Genomic DNA, 18,335 nt, shown 5'->3' on the forward strand with positions numbered 1-18,335 from the left:
ATTTTGGATCAGCTAAGAGAGTTATCATCATATTCCACAATCCAAACATTTAACTGAGTTCTTTGTGCTGTGGCACAATCACCCAGATGGCGATTAGTCAAAAGTAGAGTGACAAAAACATGGTCACAACTCACTCATCCATCTCATATCTCAATAATAAAAGCTAAAGCCCTTTAGGGTAGGTACAACTCACTCTACTTCCTCTGACTCACCGCTTCACAGTTCAGGCACCGTGTCTCATTGGTCAGTGTGCCTTGGAAGATCTCGTGCACCCAGGTCTGCTGGGTCTTTTCCTCCGTTTCACCCTCTCCTGTGCTGCTACCGCTTCCACCTCCTCCTCCACTTCCACCATTCTGTACTACCTTTCCATTCTGCTGTCTTTCCTGGCTCTTCTCCTCCTGTAGCAGGTCTGCAATGGTGTTGAGCAAGTAGTTGAGGAATTCATGAGCATCTTGCTGCATGTAATTGTCAAACAGCTCTGTAGGTAAAAAAAAAAAAAGGAAACGTTGATAGCACTAGGTAGCAGTGAGTCTAATATATAAATAGTAGAAATGAAAAATGATTTAATCATTTAATAGCTGTGCATTTCAATCACGTATACAGCATCTACTGCATAGCTATTCAGCAGAGCAGCTAAATCTACTGCGCCATGGTAAAAGAAATCAGATTTTACATCAGTTCTGAATTTGCAGTCAAAGCAAAATTATACAACAATAAGTTGTATTGTCATGCTAGGTCATGCATGCTGCATGAACAGTGTATTCTGGTTCACGATAAATGACTCTTATGAGCTGCTGTTATTGTTTTAATCATCCTAACAAATGTAATAACTGAATCCATCAGATCAGTTACTATATTACGATCAATCTCACTAAAGCATAACTTCACGTCTTGACTCGAAACAGACTACCTGTTCAAGCTACACCGCTATCTCATACAAATCTAATAAACGGTATTTAAAACAGAATATTGTGAAATATTATTACAATTTCAAAACTGTGTTCTATTTAAATATATAATATAATATTATATATATATATATATATATATATATATATATATATATATATATATATATATATATATATATATATATTTTAATATATATTAATGTGACGACAAAACTGAATTCTCAGCAGCCATTACTCCAGTAAATGTCACTTCTGATCAAATTTAAGGCATCTTTGCTATATAAAAGCATGAATAAAAAACGAATACTGATAGCAAACTTTTGGTAGTTTATCTAGACAACATCGTCATATCCACGTTTACATTCAGAATGTTTACAAATATTTCAGAACAGCATATTACCTGCACATTAGCAACATCTTCACATATCATTTTACAGATCTCCGGGCACCTGCATAATATTCCCAGTTCCCACTAACCCACATCAACTGACATCTTGTCAGTCAATTTTCTCACCATTTTCCTTCCTCAGCCTGGAGATGAACTTCTTTGGTGGAATCACTCCCACTTTCTTCTTCTGAGTTGCAATGCTGTTGAACAGGTCAGCCAGGCAGGTGAGCAGGCTCTCTTTTCGTCGCGGCTGGATCTTATAGGCCAGGACTTTCTCCCGGAAGGGCCGGCAGAAGTACAGTGCCTGCAGCACTGAGTTACAGTAGCAAGTGTTGCCGAACTGAATCACCAGATTGTGATTGAACAAAGAACAGATTTAAGATTGATGAAGGACATGTGTTGACATATACGCATACAATGTGTGTCATATCTGCAATTAATGTCTCATTGTTGGATATACAGAGCAGTTTTATTATTGTACTTTGATGCCTTTTATACATGCTTGCCAAATCTGCTATTAAGTGATGGCACAAGCACAATACATAAAAATAGTTGCTTTAAAATGTAAAGGAATATGGCAAAGTCATCTTCTATTTATAGCACATTCACTGACAAAACAATAAATGTAAACTTACATTGACAAGCCCAAAGTAGTGTTCATTAACAGGAAACTGTTCCGGTCCAATCTCCTTTTCCAGAGCAGAGGCATTGGCGCCCTACAGGGAACAGCCACAATGGTTATCTTTACTCATTAACCATGATTCGGACATTTCAAAAACTGTATGTTGTTCAATAGGGACAACACTTATTGGGGGGGAGGGGGTAAATATGATTCTTGATTTTGTTTGTGTGTGCAAGCATTTTAATTTAGAGTCGTCTTTTTAAATGTTCTGTTTCGGGAAGGATGACTCACCAAAGGGAACGGATTCATTATGACTTAGGTAATCTGTGGGAAAAGTAACTAAATAATATACAACTTCACATATAATGTCAACCCAATACTTGATGAACCTTGAACCAATGTACCAATAACTTTTACTCAATTTATGAAAAGTAATTTTTTCATATAACCTATAACCGCTTATCAGTGACTTCTGGTACATAAGGAAATGGTCACACACTGTAAATATCTTGCTATTGAAAGGATATACTGAATAATATGAACTAAATCTCCCAGAAGTTACCCAAATGAATCATTTTTAATTTCTAACAGTATTATGTATACAGCAAATCCTCAATTTTAAGTTCGTTTTAAGTCTGATCTACTGTGAATGTTGTCGTGTAAAAAAAAAACTTTCAGTACTACAAAAACACTGAACTCATTAAATCAGTTTAGTTGTGTCCTTCAAATAATGTTAACAGCAGCAGCAGGAGGAGGAGGAACTGTAGTCTCGTGCATGACCTCGTCTGTTACCCCGTCCATCCTTCCTCTTTAACACTCCACTTGTAAACATATCGAAAAGTATCCACATGCCAGATAACATCTGACGGTAAATAAAGCTGAGCCGTCCGGCTAATCAAACATGGACATTATGTGTGCCGCTCGCTAATACGCTAGGCTATACATTGTACCCTTGAGCAGAATATCAAATTATCTGACCAAAAAAAATGCTTTCAAATCCATTTAACCACGTCTTCAAACTTCTACTGCGTCTATAAACACAGAAAGAGAGGTGTGCAAACTTTTTTTAACTGCGCTGCCATGTCATGACGCGGTTGTTTATCTGGTAGCTGTTGAGCTAGCCCTGTTAGCAGGCTAATCCAAACACAGGTTAGACGCAGTGGACGGGACAACTCTCACTCAAGCGAGGAAAAACTCACCATCGTACAAATCGAGGCGATCTTTCGGACTGTCATCAGTATTTCCATCCGTCTGCCGCCATATTGGACCGAACCCCTATTTAAAACGGTGACAGCCGCTCGGGCTGAAGTTCCGGTGAATCCTTCAGTCGGTCCAGCTCGCGGCGGAATGAGGGAGTGTCGCCTACTAGCAGCTGCGCGCGCAGTACAAAACACTACAGAAACCTACTATGGCCAAGACTTCAGTTCATAGAAACTTCTTTTTAAAAACATTGTTCACAAATACTGGGGAATTTAGCATAGAATTTACAAAGCACACAAAAAAAGAAAGGATATGTTATAAGCGTGAATATTTTAAGAGACGGTTTAAAAAATATATATATTTCGCATATTTTGTTACAGCTTTTTTCTGATAAGTTATATATGTTATATATACTCTATGTTTCTTTTCAGTGTAATGTCTATGGTATTAGAACTGCGAGTAAGTTTTGATGTTTTCATATTCGAAGGCTTACCCTATAAATATTAATTAGGGTAATACTGACGTTGCTTGGTAACCTTCCTATCACTGGGCCTGTTCAATATTCATGAACCAAGTCTTCTGCATAGTAACATTCGTATACGCTCGCCCTTTTCCTTTTCTGGTTTCTCTACTTATCCTCTAACGACTGCAGAGTCATGTGTACACTCCGGACGCTCTATGTTGCTTTTGACCGATGTTTTATAGACTAGCGGGAGCCTGGACGGGGAGGAGAGACGACTTTAGAGGTCACACTGGCGCTTGGCTATTTCGTGCATTTTTTTTCCATCCACAAGCGCGCGCGCACACACACACAACCCAGAACAACTCACTACAAGTATGAACTCTTGTGCACGGCTATTTGGAAGAATGTTTTTTATTTGAATTTTTACTTCATATGAAGTAAAAACTAAATTTTCTAATATAATCAGAAAGATTACTAAAATTAAGGAGGCTACCACGTCGTTATTGTTCTTAGTGTAAAAGTTGTAGACTTGCATAAAAATTGCTTGACGTTGGACGTTCGATATTCGCAAATTTAGGGACCGTCTCAGAAGTTACATGCGATACACTTTTCTAACGTCAATAGTATTTGAGGGGAATGACTTACAGTCATAAAATAATCTGTACAGTGTTAATTTAGGTGTCAACTTTAATGCACACCTCATACTTTTTAAATATTTATTAAAATAAGCTGTAAATCATTTGTTAAAAAGGCAGAATGATTTACAGTCATAAAAACAAACTGTAAAGTGTTCATCTGGGTGTCATCTATATATACCATATAGGTATATATATATTCCAGTGACAGGCTCGGCATCGCCGATGAGTCGCCGATGCCGATCCTCATCGGGGATCGGCGACTCATCTGCGATTCTCTCAGATCGCGTCTTTGCTCATTCACACTACGTGATTGTCACTCGCGTGAACGAGCACAGATTTGCCTGTGAAAATCGTGCAGTCTGAACGCGGCTTAACGTTACTGCTGCTCACTCGGCGCTGAGATATTTGGCATGCTAAATATCTGGACCTGTCGGCGATTCAAAATCATGCTGTCTGAAAAGTGTTCTGACTGAAAACTACATCGGCAATGACCGACAGCCAATGAGAGAGCAAGATACAGAGCAGCGGGGAATTCAGGGAGGAGTTATAGACCACAATATCAGCAAGTATGGCTTCATTTCAGAAAAAGGCTTTCTTCTCGGTCTATTTGGACCCATGAAATGAAAGATAAATTAGTATAAATTTAGCAGGAGCACCTGTGCCTGTTTGACATTTCATCTGAGCTATCCCAGTCTCACGTGAATATCGCGTTGTTTCCTTGTCACATCTCGCGTGTGTTTGGTTGTGAAACATAAGGCTTGTTTGAGATGCGCCTCACCTCGCCTGAAATGTAAGCGAGAGTAGGCGGCTGCAGTGAGAGGAGGAGTGAACAAAGCGCAGGCAAGCCGGACAGATCTCTCTTCTCGTAGTGGATCTGACACCTGTGAGATCAAAGATGGCTATCGCGGGATTCACGCTTGTGCACAGTATTGCTAATAAACTGGGTGTAATTCAAGTTCTGCTGCTTTTATATGAAAATAAATAAAATGAACAAGACACCCATTTAATTACATACCAAAGACTTGTTTATCAATATTTTTTTTCTTTAATACAGACATATGTGTTTTTATTTATTAGATTTTTTTTTTATAAAAATTAAATTACATAACCCAAAGAGATCGCACTGTCAGATAGTTTGAGAATATTCACACATAACATAAACACACAAAACATGATATTAGAGTTTTAAAATCAAACATTTTAAGAGAGAACATTACATCACAGTTGTTTAAACCAATGAGCATTAAGCTGTGTTGTCAGCAAGTCGTTTCCCATCGTGCTTTTGATCAGCGCAGTCGGTGGAGAGCAACTGCGCCCGACTGCAGAATCCGACACGTGCGCTTTGCGCTCGCGAGAGATTTTTGACCTACGTCAGCATGACATCAGAGCAAGGCGGACGTCACTCGGACACATTTCTAACCGGCATGCATCTCGCGCTGATCACCGGTGATCGGTGACAGAGCTGTCGGCGATTCTTCCTATTGTAAAGTCATGCAGTGTGAAACCTTCTGTCGCCGATCCATCGTGAAGTGTGAACACAGCAGTGACTGAATGCTGGCCAAGATAGTCATGCAGTGTGAAAAGAACAGTGACCCGACTACTTTGAAAATCGTGCAGTCTGAACTCGGCTTTAGTGCGTTGTCATTGAAACTCGAAAAAATATGGATAAAAAAAAAAAAGCTATCGGGGCTAAAAATAGAAAAAGAAAATGGGAAAAGCAGATGGCATGTCAAGGGATGAGACAGCAGCTAAATAAGTGAATGGTGAAAGGCAACAGGTAGGATTTAAAATGTGACGTCTATGCATGGAGGCGTTTGCTAACACTGGGAATGTAGCAGACAGAATATGTAGCTAGCTTACAATATGCAAAACTGGAAAATGAGCTTACATTTATTCCATTATCACCCGGGTGCTGATAGCGTGCAGTGAGAAGATTTGTGCATGCGCTCATCCAAAGCCCACAAACCCACGCCTCAGAACGCACGCAAAAATAAACTCTGTCTGAAGTATTGTATTTAAATGGACAAATTCAGACATAAATTACGTCAAAATGCCCGTCTTGGTACGTAGGCCTACTGGATCAGTGCATTCTCTTAAAGTGACAGTCTTTATATTAATCGAACAGCAACAACAAATAAACCACCCACTGCTCTTAATTAAAAAGCTTTTGTAACTTTAATAAAGAACAATCTTTAATTTATACAGTCAAATATGCGACTGATTATTCAATTTCCGTACCTAAAAACTATAATACTAGACCTCCCTAAAAAAAAAAATTTAAAAAACTGAAAATCAAATTTTTTTTCTTTACTCTATTGTATTTATTTTTGCTGTTGCTCGTAGTTAGATTTTTTTTTTAATTATAGTTTCTCCATAAACATAGCACATACCGAACTGTGTGTGTGTGTGTGTGTGTGTACATATATACCATATAATTATGGTAGGCTTACAGTGGCTGTCTGATATACTTTAAAATAAACATTTATTATTTCAAGCCCATACATGATGATGTCCAGAACAATTATTTATTTAGAAGTGTGGGGGGGGGGGGGGGGGGCAAAATGTTTTGCTGCATACCCCTCTAACACTGGATAGTTGCGCCCCTGGTCTAGGGGTTGGGGGTGGTTCTATGAAAATATGAAAATATTATAAAAAAGATAATAATTGAACAATAAAAATTAAGAAGTATATCAGTTGTCATTGTTGTTGTTTTTTCATAGTTTTTTAATGGAAATTCTGAAATACATTAATTTGACAATTTTTACATATATGAATGAATGAGGCACAATGTAGTTTTACTAAAAATTCTAATGTTTTACATTCCATTACTGAAGAAAAGACACAAAAAATGTATACAATAATAAAATAGTTTACAGTTAAATAATATTAAACTGTTATTATTTTACATGATGATAAATTACAATATAAAACAAAATTATAGTATATATATATATATATATATATATATATATATATATATATATATATATATATATATATATATATATATATAATTATAGTAAGTTAGTGAACTGTTGCCAGGCAGCTACCGTAACTTCTCAGAGATGTTTTTCACAGTGTAGATATTATTTGACAGTTTATTTGAATAAATATCAAATATGTAAAAGGTGTGCATTATAATGGACACTTAGATGAACACTTTACAGTTGTTTTTATGACTGTAAGTCATTCTCCTCGAATGCTATAAACATTAGAAAAGTGTATATCGCATGTAACTTTAGAGACGGTCCCTAAATTTGGGAATAACGAACGTCCAACAACAAGCCAACTTTATGCTAGTAATTTTCAGGTTTATTTGCATGATGAGGAAACAGCTGCTGTGCTTTCTTTTATTATCGGCACTTTACCACAGTGCTTAAAGAAAAACATTAAAATAGCTAACATTATTTGAAAAGTCATTTAACAACACGGTCATTCTTTTATTGCACGCTTATTAATATATAAATGCACTATCAGTGCATAAACATTCTGTCAAACGTGAACTTTTATGAATCTAAATTTAACACACACATTTGGGACGAATTTGGGAGCCACGGTAGTTTATTCACGCCCATTCGCCTCTTCTTCTTTTTTTTTTTTAGCTGAAGGCGCAGTTGCTGTCTGTGGAAAGAGATCTGGCGATCAGGAGGAACTGGGGTGGTGCACGGTTCAGTTCTGCTTTGCTAGACTATAGTAGTGACTTCATTAGAGGCCCGGTATGCAGAATTAACATTATGTCGTGCATAAATGGAGGAAGCGCTTAGGGTGCACTAGATTGCACTGGATTTATTAAAACTATGTATGTATCAATGAAGACCCCTGTCTGGCAAGCGTGGATAACAGAAGGCTTCTTGCGTTATGAGGAAGACACCTGACGTGTGGAGCGGGCTCATATAGCGCGAGAAAGCGGAGGAAAAAAGATTCATTTCTAGACAGCCGAGTAATAGGTCCAGCTTTCTAAATGCGTCTTCTTATCGAGCAGCCAAGAACAATGAGCAGTGGCTCTAGCAACTTTCTGCTAGTCCCTATACCGGAGTATCCTGTACTAGACTGCGTGCCGAACAAAAACGTCAAAATAGTTGTTCTTGGGGCAAGCAATGTCGGAAAAACAGGTAAATATATCAAATAATGTGGATTCTAATATGCATAAGTAATATAACTAATTTTACTTTATGCCATTATATTTTTCTGCCATGCGGCACTTTGGTGATACAGTTGTTTATACAGTTTATTCTGTTTAAAGTCTGTATAAAGTATGTTTCTAATGATGAAAAATGATGATGTTGGGGATATTTAAGCTAGTTTAACGCCAGGGTGCGACATACACTGGGACACTGCAAAGTTGTGCACGAGCTTTTGAGTGACACTGCTCTTGTCTTTATGCTGATACAAAGTTTCCCTTTGGTTTCAATTTTCAGCTCTGATTGTAAGATTTCTCACTAAGAGATTTATAGGAGACTATGAAGCCAACACAGGTAAACGTTATAATGAAACAATGCTACTATATTATGATCATATGCTGAATTGTAAAAATGTTTTCATCATCAGTAGATTTTATGAGACTTTTAGCATTTTACGCTGAAAATCATTTTTAAGTGGATTTTTTTCCTTCAACGTTTCTAGGAGCCTTGTATTCAAGGAAGGTTCATTTGGATGGGGAGCAAGTTTCTTTACAAGTGCAGGACACTCCGTGTGTGTCACTGCAGGTACCTCCAAATCACATGCCTTCCATCTTTCAGCGAAACATCCATCAAGTAGTGTGCCTGTGGTGTATTATCACAGTCATTTAGATCACTCAGTCATTGCCTGTGGGATTCCTGCTTCAGATGAACTGTGGGGAATATTAGTTCAAACATTTGGCCAGTAAACAAAGTATGCAGCGCAGGGGAGATAAAGAGGGTGTGTTCAGGCATAAGCTCATTAGTCTGACTCATGTGGACTGAAGGGCTCTCTTCAACTGAATGAATCTGATCCTAGCTCAAGCATAGTGTATATATAGGTGTCATAATGACTGAGAATTTACTTTGTAGTTGTTATGCTAGAACTAACTTAGTAATCAGCCCTATTGTTGTTAAAACCCCATTTTACATACAGTATTATATTTGCAGCAATCATTAAAATAATATTATATTTAATATTATAGTATTTTTCCTTTACAATAAAATGATCAGTTCAAAATAATGTAATTATACAAACACACACACACACACACTGCTGGTCAAACATTTGGAATCATTGTAATATTATAATATTTTTTAAAGAAGACTCTTATGCTCATCAAGGCTGCATTTATTTGGTTAAAAATACAGTAATATTGTGAAATATTATTAAAACAAATTCTGTTTTATTATATTTTAAAATGTAAATTATTCCTATGTTGGCAGGGCTGAATTTTTAGGAAGCTATTACTCATCCTTCAGAAATCGTTGGTGCTCAGAAATGATTCGGGGCTCAAGAAACATTTCAAACATTTCTTGTTATTATCAGTGTTGAAGACTAATTAAAAATTTAAACTGTTATTAAAAAATATATACTTTTACTCAGAAAGGACACATTCAGCTGATCAAAAGTGATAGTAAAGACATTTTACAAAAGATTTCAATTTCAAATTAATGATGTTCATTTGAACTTTCTATTTGTGAAAGAATCTTAAAAAAAGAAAAAAGAAATAAATTATCACAGTTCCACAAAATATTAAGCAGCAACTATGGTTTCAACACTGATAATAAAATGTTTGTTGTTTACCAAATCAGCATACTGCTTACAAAATTTAATGTAGAAACTATTTTCACCCAGAAATTGCTAGTACACTTCATAAACATTGTTATATAAAATTGGAATAAAAACCCCAGTTTTCTCATTCCAGGATGACGCAGAGGGTCTTTACTGTCAAGAGCAGATCAACCGCTCTATTTACTGGGCGGATGGTTATGTGCTCGTCTTCTCCATCACTGACCTCAACAGCTACCGTACCATCCAGCCTCTCTACCAACATGTGCGCCGAATCCATCCCAGTGGCAACATCCCTGTTATCATCGTGGGAAACAAAAGCGACCTGCTGCGCGCCCGACAGGTCCCGGATCACGAGGGTAAGGCGCTGGCTGATCAACTGGGAGAGCCCTACTTTGAGGCCTCGGCCAGGGAAAACCATGAGAGCGTCCAGGCCGCCTTTCTGTTCTTATGTCAGGAGGTTAGCCGAGCGCTGGGAGGAGGAAATGGGGAGAAGAGAAAAGGTGGACTACACCTTGCCAGGCCAAAGAGCCCGAACATGCAAGAGTTGAAGAGAAGGTTCCGGCAAGTGTTGTCATCTAAGGTCAAGTCAGCGACTGCACTATGATGATGATGATATGATTGAAGAAAGTGACTGTATAGGATTCAGAAAGTTTTAACAAATTGCTATTGCGTAAGCGATTGTGAAACATGAGGCAAACCAATGAAATTCATAGAAGATGAGCAATGAGATCAATGCACTCTGGATGAACTGTAACATGGGACTCCTGGCACTGAACTTCTAATGGTTTTAAGGCCAAAAAGTCTGTTTTTGTTTCATTTTTTAGCTGCTATTATGCAAATGTTTCCTAGTTTTCCAGGATTATAATTCATTTCTCAAATTAAATTGTTTAATAATGAATTTCTTTCATGTATAAATGAGGATTATAAATTAAATTCCTCTTTTAATGTGAAACTGGGTTAAAAGATTCCTATTTATTATGTATATTGAAAGTAATAAAAATAAAATAAACATACTAAAGGGCCATTTACTGGACACATAAGATTTTTGCAGTCTATTCCTAAAATTCTCATGTGACTGGAGCAGTTTTACAAAATGCTATTCTAGGATTATCTCAATTTTTCCTGATAGTGAGAGACATAATCCATGTTGTTTAGAATCGTGGGAGGAAGAGATTTTTGACTGGTAGTTCCCATGACCTTTGACCTACTGTTTCAATTATTTGAGTGAAGTTTGGCGATTTGTAGAGGGCCTCCTTTGCTTGTTTCTTCCAAATTTCCCATTTGCCCACTCAAATGGACGTTTGTTTATCTTGCAGTACAGATGAAATGGCATTCCTCTGAAGCAGGTCTGTTGATTTCTGGACTAAACTATTAATCATGCACCCAGTTAGAGTCATTATGACCTCTAACCTTTCACCTCTGATATACCATTTTTTCATTCTCTTCATCCAATGGCCTACTGAAATGCAGATTCAAAATGTGACTAACCTTGAATTTTCTGATCACGGAAAGTGACAGTATGTCCATTTTCTTATATAATGACAAAGTAAAGCAATGGTAAAATAAACGGTATATGCTGTGGTGATTTGATTTCTTTCTCAACAAGCCTTCAGGCTCTCTCTCTCTCTTTGTCTCCCTCTTGTTTTACATAAATCAACAAATAGTTTCATATGTCAAAATATCCATTTCATTTAAATTGAAATCTTATTCTATTATTCTCAGATTGTTGCAAATAGAGAACTCGTTGGTTGATTGGCAATGTTACGAGTCCACTAAACCATTATCAGAATAAATGTGCATATGTATCTGGGTATCTCTGAGAACTAAATGTTCTACAATATGATCAGTATTTCTGATCAAGAAAGGTTTTTAAAGAATTTAAACGTTCAGTATATGCATTATAGTGTAAGTCTCACATTTGCACTGTATATTGTTATTAAATAACAGTAAAATAATTATACTGACATAAACTGTGACTGGAAAGAAAATACCCTCATAAACATAACAGATGTAGGCAGTTCCTCTAAACAATTTCCTCACCAGGCACACCATTAAGGATAAGGTAACATCTTGTACATAATTATTACGCGACTCTCTATAATACTAAATTTTGATTGGTCAGTCCAGTCGTGTCATTCAGCAATAAGATTGCCTATTATTATTATTTTTTTTTTTGTTAATTTCTCATGTATCTTTCTGCAGACTTGCGCTTTCTCTTGTTTCATAGAAACGCAACTTTGCGCAATCATGCACCTTACTTATCGATTGTAGTGACAGAGATTGTTTTGTTCCTTGTAATAGACTGTTTGTTTTGTCTTCATGGAACAAGTATACAGGTAAATATGCAGGGAAAATTATAAAATATTTCAAACCTAAATAAATTTAATGTCTACGTATTTTGTTATTTGTTTAGTAAGTAGTAAAAGAAAAAAATAAAGTGTGAGTGTTTGTAACACCACTGTATGACAGTTGAAATCAGAATCAGAATATGCTTTATTACCAGGTATATTTACACATACGAAGAAATTGTTTTTCATGACAGAAGCTCCGCAGTGCAACAGAATGACGGTGACAGAACAAAAAACACTAATAAAAGAATAAAAAATACAAATAAGTAGGTAAGGAATGACAATATACAAATTGACAATTGTATGTGCAGGTTTTTTTTTTTACAATTGGCAGTTTTGCATGTACAGGTAAATTATGTATAAAAAATTGTGTGTTAGATAAAAAAGTGTATGTGTATATAAATATAAATAGTGTTGTCTTTTCCACAGTTATTATCATGTGTTCATTAGATGTAATGCCTGAGGGAAGAAACTGTTCCTGTGTCTGGTTGTTCTGGTGCTCAGTTCTCTTTAGCATCGACCAGATGGCAACAGTTCAAAGAGGGAGTGTGCTGGATGTGAGGGGTCCAGAGTGATTTTGCCAGCCCTTTTGCTCACTCTGGATAAGTACAGTTCTTAAATAGAAGGCAGATTTGTATCGATGATTCGCTCAGCAGTCCGGACTTCCCTCTGTAGTCTTCAGAGGTCAAATTTAGAAGCTGAGCTGAACCAGACAGTTACTGAAGTGCAGACGATGGATTCAATGATGGCGGAGCTCCTGTGGCAGGTTAAATGCATGTTACCTGGCCTGACCATTACATTTAAGCAGGCCTACAATTACGAAAACATAGGACTCTGGTGATGGATTAGACCACAAGCCTGAATCAGTGGCGCCTCTCCTTTAGTTTGCGTAAGACAGAGTTAATAAACCATCTCTCTGACATTAACATTATGAATGGATTCCTGTTGCTGCTATGGACTGCAAAAACTGAGAAAGAGGGCTTATGTTGTCCTCTGACTTATAAAGAGTACAAGCTGGTGTTTGTCCTAATTGTGGTTAATTTGAGAAAGCCAAGCCAAGTCAAGTCACCTTTATTTATATAGCGCTGTAAACAAAACAAATTGTGTCAAAACAACTGAACAACATTAATTAAGAAAACAGTGTGTCAATAATGCAAAATGACAGTTAATGGCAGTTCATCATTGAATTCAGTGATGTCATCACTCAGCTCAGTTCAGTTTAAATAGTATCTGTGCAATCATTTGCAATAAAGTCAACGATATCACTGTAAATTAAGTGTCCCCAACTAAGCAAGCCAGAGACGACAGCAGCAAGGAACCAAAATTCCATTTGTGACAGAATGGAGAAAAAACCTTGGGAGAGACCAGGCTCAGTCGGGGGGCCAGTTCTCCTCTGACCAGACGAAACCAGTAGTTCAATTCCAGGCTGCAGCAAAGTCAGATTGTGCAGAAGAATCATCTGTTTCCTGTGGTCTTGTCCCATTGGTCATCTGAGACAAGGTCTTTACAGGGGATTTGAATCTAGGGCTCTAGTTGTCTTGGTCTCTGCTGTCTTTCAGGGCTGTAGAGGTCCTTTCTAGGTGCTGATCCACCATTTAGTGCTGGATACGTACAGGAAAGATTGCTATCAAATAGCACACCTAGGTTCTTAACTGATGATGAAGAATTGGCAGAGCAGCCATCAAGTCTTAGACAGGGTTTTAGGTTATTACATGCAGAGTTTTTAGGTCCTAACACCTGTGTTTTTTTTTTAGAATTTAGCAATAAGAAATTACTCATCATCCAGTTTTTTATATTGACTATGCATTCCGTTAGTTTTTCAAACTGGTATTTTTGTATGTACAAAGAAATATAGAGCTGAGTATTATCAGCATTACAGTGAAAGCTAACACTGTGTTTCCTGATGATATCTCCCAAGGGTAACATGTAAAGCGTGAAGAGTAATGGTCCTAGTACTGAGCCTTGAGGTACTCCATAATAAACTTTAATGCCAACAAAGTTTTCTAGTCTATGCAAAAGAATGTTGTGGTCAATAGTGTCAAATGCAGCACTAAGAACCAATAGCACTAATTGAGAGATACAACCACGATCAGATGATAAAAGAAGGTTATTTGTATCTCTAAGGAGAGCAGTCTCGGTACTATGATACTGTCTAAATCCTCACAGATAAAAATTTTCTCTAAAAAGGAATATAATTGTGAGGATACTACCTTTTCTAATATCTTGGACAGAAAAGGGAGATTCGAGATCGGTTGTTGGTTTAGATGATTTAACAAGTTAACAATTCTTCCTCTCTTATAGTAGAGAATGAGTGGAGCTGTTCCTCAGGGAATCTATAGTGCACTGTCTGATGCGATACTGTAGCTGATGGCTCCATGGTTACAATAGTTCATAAAGTCATTACTGCTGTGCTGTTGGAAAATGTCAACACTTGTTGATGCTTTATTTTTCGTTCATTTATTCACTGTATTGAATAAATACCTGGGGTTATGTTTGATTTTTTTCTAAAAGAGAAAAAAATCAGATCTAACAGTTTTTAATGCTTTTATGTAGGATAGGTTACTTTCCTGTCAAGCAACACAAAATACCTCTAGTTTTGTTTTCCTCCAGCTGCGCTCAATTTTCAGGGCTGCTCTCTTTAGGGTGCAAGTGTGCTCATTATACCACGGTGTCAGATAATTTTCCTTAATCTTCCTTAAGCGTAAAGGAGCAACTGTATTTAAAATGCTAGAATAGAGAGTCCATAGTTCAGATATAAAATCAGCATACTCTTAAATAAAGTCTGTAAGGTGCGTTGGTGGCCTGTATACAGTAACCAGTACATACATCACAGGAGATTTAACACTTAACACTTGTTTCTCTGGATAATATTATACAAAGCACCATTACTTCAAATGAGTTATACTTGAAGCCCGCCCTCTAAGAAATACTGAAAACATTGTTATAAATTAAAGCAACACCTCCCCCCCTTTTGGATGCGGCTCATGTTTATAACAGTAATCTTGGGGGGTAGACTCATTTAAAATAATGTAATTATCAGGTTTTAGCCAGGTTTCTGTCAAACAGAGCACATCTAGGTTATGATCAGTTATCATATCATTTACAAAAAGTGCTTTTGTAGAAAGGGACCTGATATTCATTTTGTTTATCATTTGTTTTTCCGAATTGCAACTGTTTTTTATTTGTTGAACCTCAATTTAATTGTTACTCTTAAATTGGTTTGGCCGTTTTTTGTATTTTCTAGTTTGGGGAACAGACACTGTCTCTATAGTGTGATATCTAGGTGAAAGGGTCTGTATGTGCTGAGAATTAACTTCTGTGACGTGAGGCGACTAGCAGACGGTCGGTTTAGCCAGTCTGTCTGCTTCCTGACCTGGGCCCCAGTTAGTCAAGTATAAACTCTAAGACTATGTGCCATATTTCTAGTGAGAAGAGTGGCACCACCCCAGGAGGGATGAAGACCATCTCTTTTCAACTGGTCAGGTCTGCCCCAAAAGCTTGTACAACTGTCTATGAAACCTACCTGTATGTTATTCTGCGGGCACGATTTAGACATCCAGCCACTGAGTGATGGCAATGTATCTCATCATCACGGTAAGCAGGGAGGGGACCAGAGCATATTACAGTGTCTGACATCATGCTTGCAAGTTCACAGACCTCTTTAATATTATTTTTAGTAATCTCCGACTGGCAAAGTCGAAAATCATTAGGGCCAGCGTGAATAACAATCTTACTGTATTTACGTTTACCATTAGCCAGCACTTTTAAATTTGCCTAGATGTCAGGCGCTCTGGTAAAGCTGGTAAAGTAAGTTTGAATTCTCAGCAGAGTGTTATTAGAGCAGAAACAGCTGTGACGTGAAATGGTGATAGACATTTTTTCCCCTAATCTGAGCTCATTTACGTTATCACAGCCACAGGAAGCAAGACCAAGACCATTCCCAAAGGAGAACTGAGGATGGAAAGAGAGAGAAAAACAGAAAGAAAGGTAAAAAAGTCAGCGAGGCAGGAAGCTAGATGGAGAGAAAGAAGGAGAGATCTGTTACTGAGAATAAAAAAAAAGACATAGATCCTTTCAGAGTGACAGATGTAAATGAGGTTTGAGACCTGTTAGTTCCTGTCAGTGGAACCTCTGTCAAGACTGACTGCAGTATACATCAAATCACATCTATTGATTAATTACAGTTTGAATACTTGCATGTATGTTAACATCTGTTTTCATATTTGTTCAGTTTTGGAAAGAACACCAAGGGAATGATTCATGATCTGAGTACATGTGCAGCTGAAGTACTCTTAGAGATTCACCCTAATAATGTGTGGTTTAGTCTCTGTAATCATTTTGTGTTCACCATGTAACTGTTTGTCCTTTTACATTTAAGGTTTGCCATTCCCTTGATGGTCCAGCTCTTTCAGGGATAAAAGAGTTTAAAAGCTCTTTCAGATTTTGCACTGATTTACAAAGAGGGATTATTAAAAAAAACAAAAAACAACAACAACACCATAATTAAAGCTGGTCAAATAAAATGGCCTCATATTCTTGTATATACCAGACAGAGCGGTCATCACCTAATGACTCCCATGAGATGGCTGTATATGGATTGCCCACCATGTTTAACAGCTGTATAATTCAAACTTGAACCATGTGGATGCAGACCAATTTAATAGGTTATAGGTTCCTTCACAGCATGTTGGCTTTGAATAATAATAGTCTCCAAATATCAGCTCAGCAGTCTTGAAACTTTTTTTGAGTTTGTAGAGACTTCCAGTCTCGACTTTTTAATAAAAACCCACCTCACCTGCATTTATAATCACACTTGTAATTGTGATCTTTAAAAGTATTTTGTCTTCAGTAGTCCAGCTACTGTGCAACTTTACAGACACAGATATATACAAATACATTTTATACACATATTCTTCAATTTCACATATAAAAATATAATACTTTACATGTGTGTTTATCCACATTTATATAAACACACATAAAAAATAAAATAACATAAAAGATTAATAGCAAGTCATTAAACTCCATTTGTTGCTTATTTACGTTACTTTTGAGTCTATCAGTACTATTTTTTTTTTTTCAAATCTTTATATCAGTTTTATCTTCTAACTTTGAAAGTATTCATAATACAAGCATACAGTGTGTGCATTTGATCTCTTTTTATTGTAGATCTTTAATAGTTTAAGCAAACAATGCTAATGAACGCTGATCTGTCTCAATGACTGATGACGAAAGGTTTTGACGTCAGCGAGGGAATGTTGATGCACTAAGATCTGCAACAGCAATCTTTTCATATTCATTACCTTTGACACGTGAGTGACATATTAGGTCAGGTCTAGATGGGGAGTTATGAGAATTATGCATGAGAAAATCTACCATGAGTTTTGACTGAGCATATAAAACATGGAGATGGAGGCTTTACTCAAACAACCTGATTGATGAAGGATTTAATTTTAGTCACTCACTGCAAAAGAAAGCAATTATCTGCTGAGGGAAAGTATTTTTGTAGGATTGCAGGGAGGAAAGAGAGAGGGTGGCAGCGACAGATGGAGCAGGAAATAAATGTTTTAATATAATAAATATATTAAATAGCTTTACCAGAATTAGGTGTCTGAAAAAAATATTAAAGAGACCACAGCGCCAAATAATCTCACAGAGCTCCAGGCCATAATAATATCAGGCAGGCATAACTGGGAAATTCACTGGATTCTGCAGTTCTTGCTCTTTCTATTCTTCAATTTTTCTTCCATTTTTTAAAATAAGTGTTCATTATGACAAAACTTTGTAAAATGGTATGTTGTTTTTTTTTAAACAACTATCAGCACAACAATTGTCATATTTAAAAGAACATGCACAAAACTGCAATGTGTCTTTCACGCAGATTGAAAATTGGATTGATATAATCTTCAGGAGATTCATTGAGGTCAGCAGTGGCATGGTGTAGAGCAGAAGAGAAGATTATAACTGTAACTCAGTTCTGGACAGGCCGGGATCGTACTTGCTGCTCATATTTGGATTTATTTAATCACAGA

General features: G+C 36.9%; 2 protein-coding genes across 2 annotated transcripts in view; one reads left to right on the forward strand and one right to left on the reverse strand.

The window, feature by feature from the left end:
- Positions 1-3,282, reverse strand: part of LOC132109028 (ubiquitin carboxyl-terminal hydrolase 12-like) — a 15,198-nt gene extending 11,916 nt beyond the window's left edge. The window contains exons 1-4 of the mRNA XM_059515285.1: positions 3,121-3,282; positions 1,935-2,015; positions 1,426-1,639; positions 213-478 (exon numbers count right to left, since the gene is read on the reverse strand). Coding sequence (XP_059371268.1) covers positions 213-478; positions 1,426-1,639; positions 1,935-2,015; positions 3,121-3,168 — 609 coding nt within the window. The 5' untranslated portion in view covers positions 3,169-3,282. The remainder of the gene's footprint in view (positions 1-212; positions 479-1,425; positions 1,640-1,934; positions 2,016-3,120) is intronic.
- A 4,562-nt stretch (positions 3,283-7,844) lies between these two features.
- LOC132097886 (ras-like protein family member 11A-like) lies at positions 7,845-11,527 on the forward strand. Its single transcript, XM_059503867.1, has 4 exons — positions 7,845-8,334; positions 8,641-8,697; positions 8,846-8,928; positions 10,089-11,527. Exons 1-4 carry the CDS (start codon positions 8,184-8,186, stop codon positions 10,557-10,559), a joined length of 762 nt encoding a protein of 253 aa, XP_059359850.1. The 5' UTR covers positions 7,845-8,183; the 3' UTR covers positions 10,560-11,527.
- Positions 11,528-18,335: the final 6,808 nt, after the last annotated feature.

Source organism: Carassius carassius, chromosome 2 (assembly GCF_963082965.1).
Source record: "Carassius carassius chromosome 2, fCarCar2.1, whole genome shotgun sequence".
Lineage (NCBI taxonomy): Eukaryota > Metazoa > Chordata > Actinopteri > Cypriniformes > Cyprinidae > Carassius > Carassius carassius.

Coding starts and splice junctions, on each gene's coding strand:
- LOC132097886 (XM_059503867.1), top strand. CDS start 8,184: ATGCGTCTTCTTATCGAGCAGCCAAGAACAATGAGCAGTGGCTCTAGC. Junction 8,698..8,845: donor AGACTATGAAGCCAACACAG/GTAAACGTTATA, acceptor CAACGTTTCTAG/GAGCCTTGTATTCAAGGAAG. Junction 8,929..10,088: donor CTCCGTGTGTGTCACTGCAG/GTACCTCCAAAT, acceptor TTCTCATTCCAG/GATGACGCAGAGGGTCTTTA.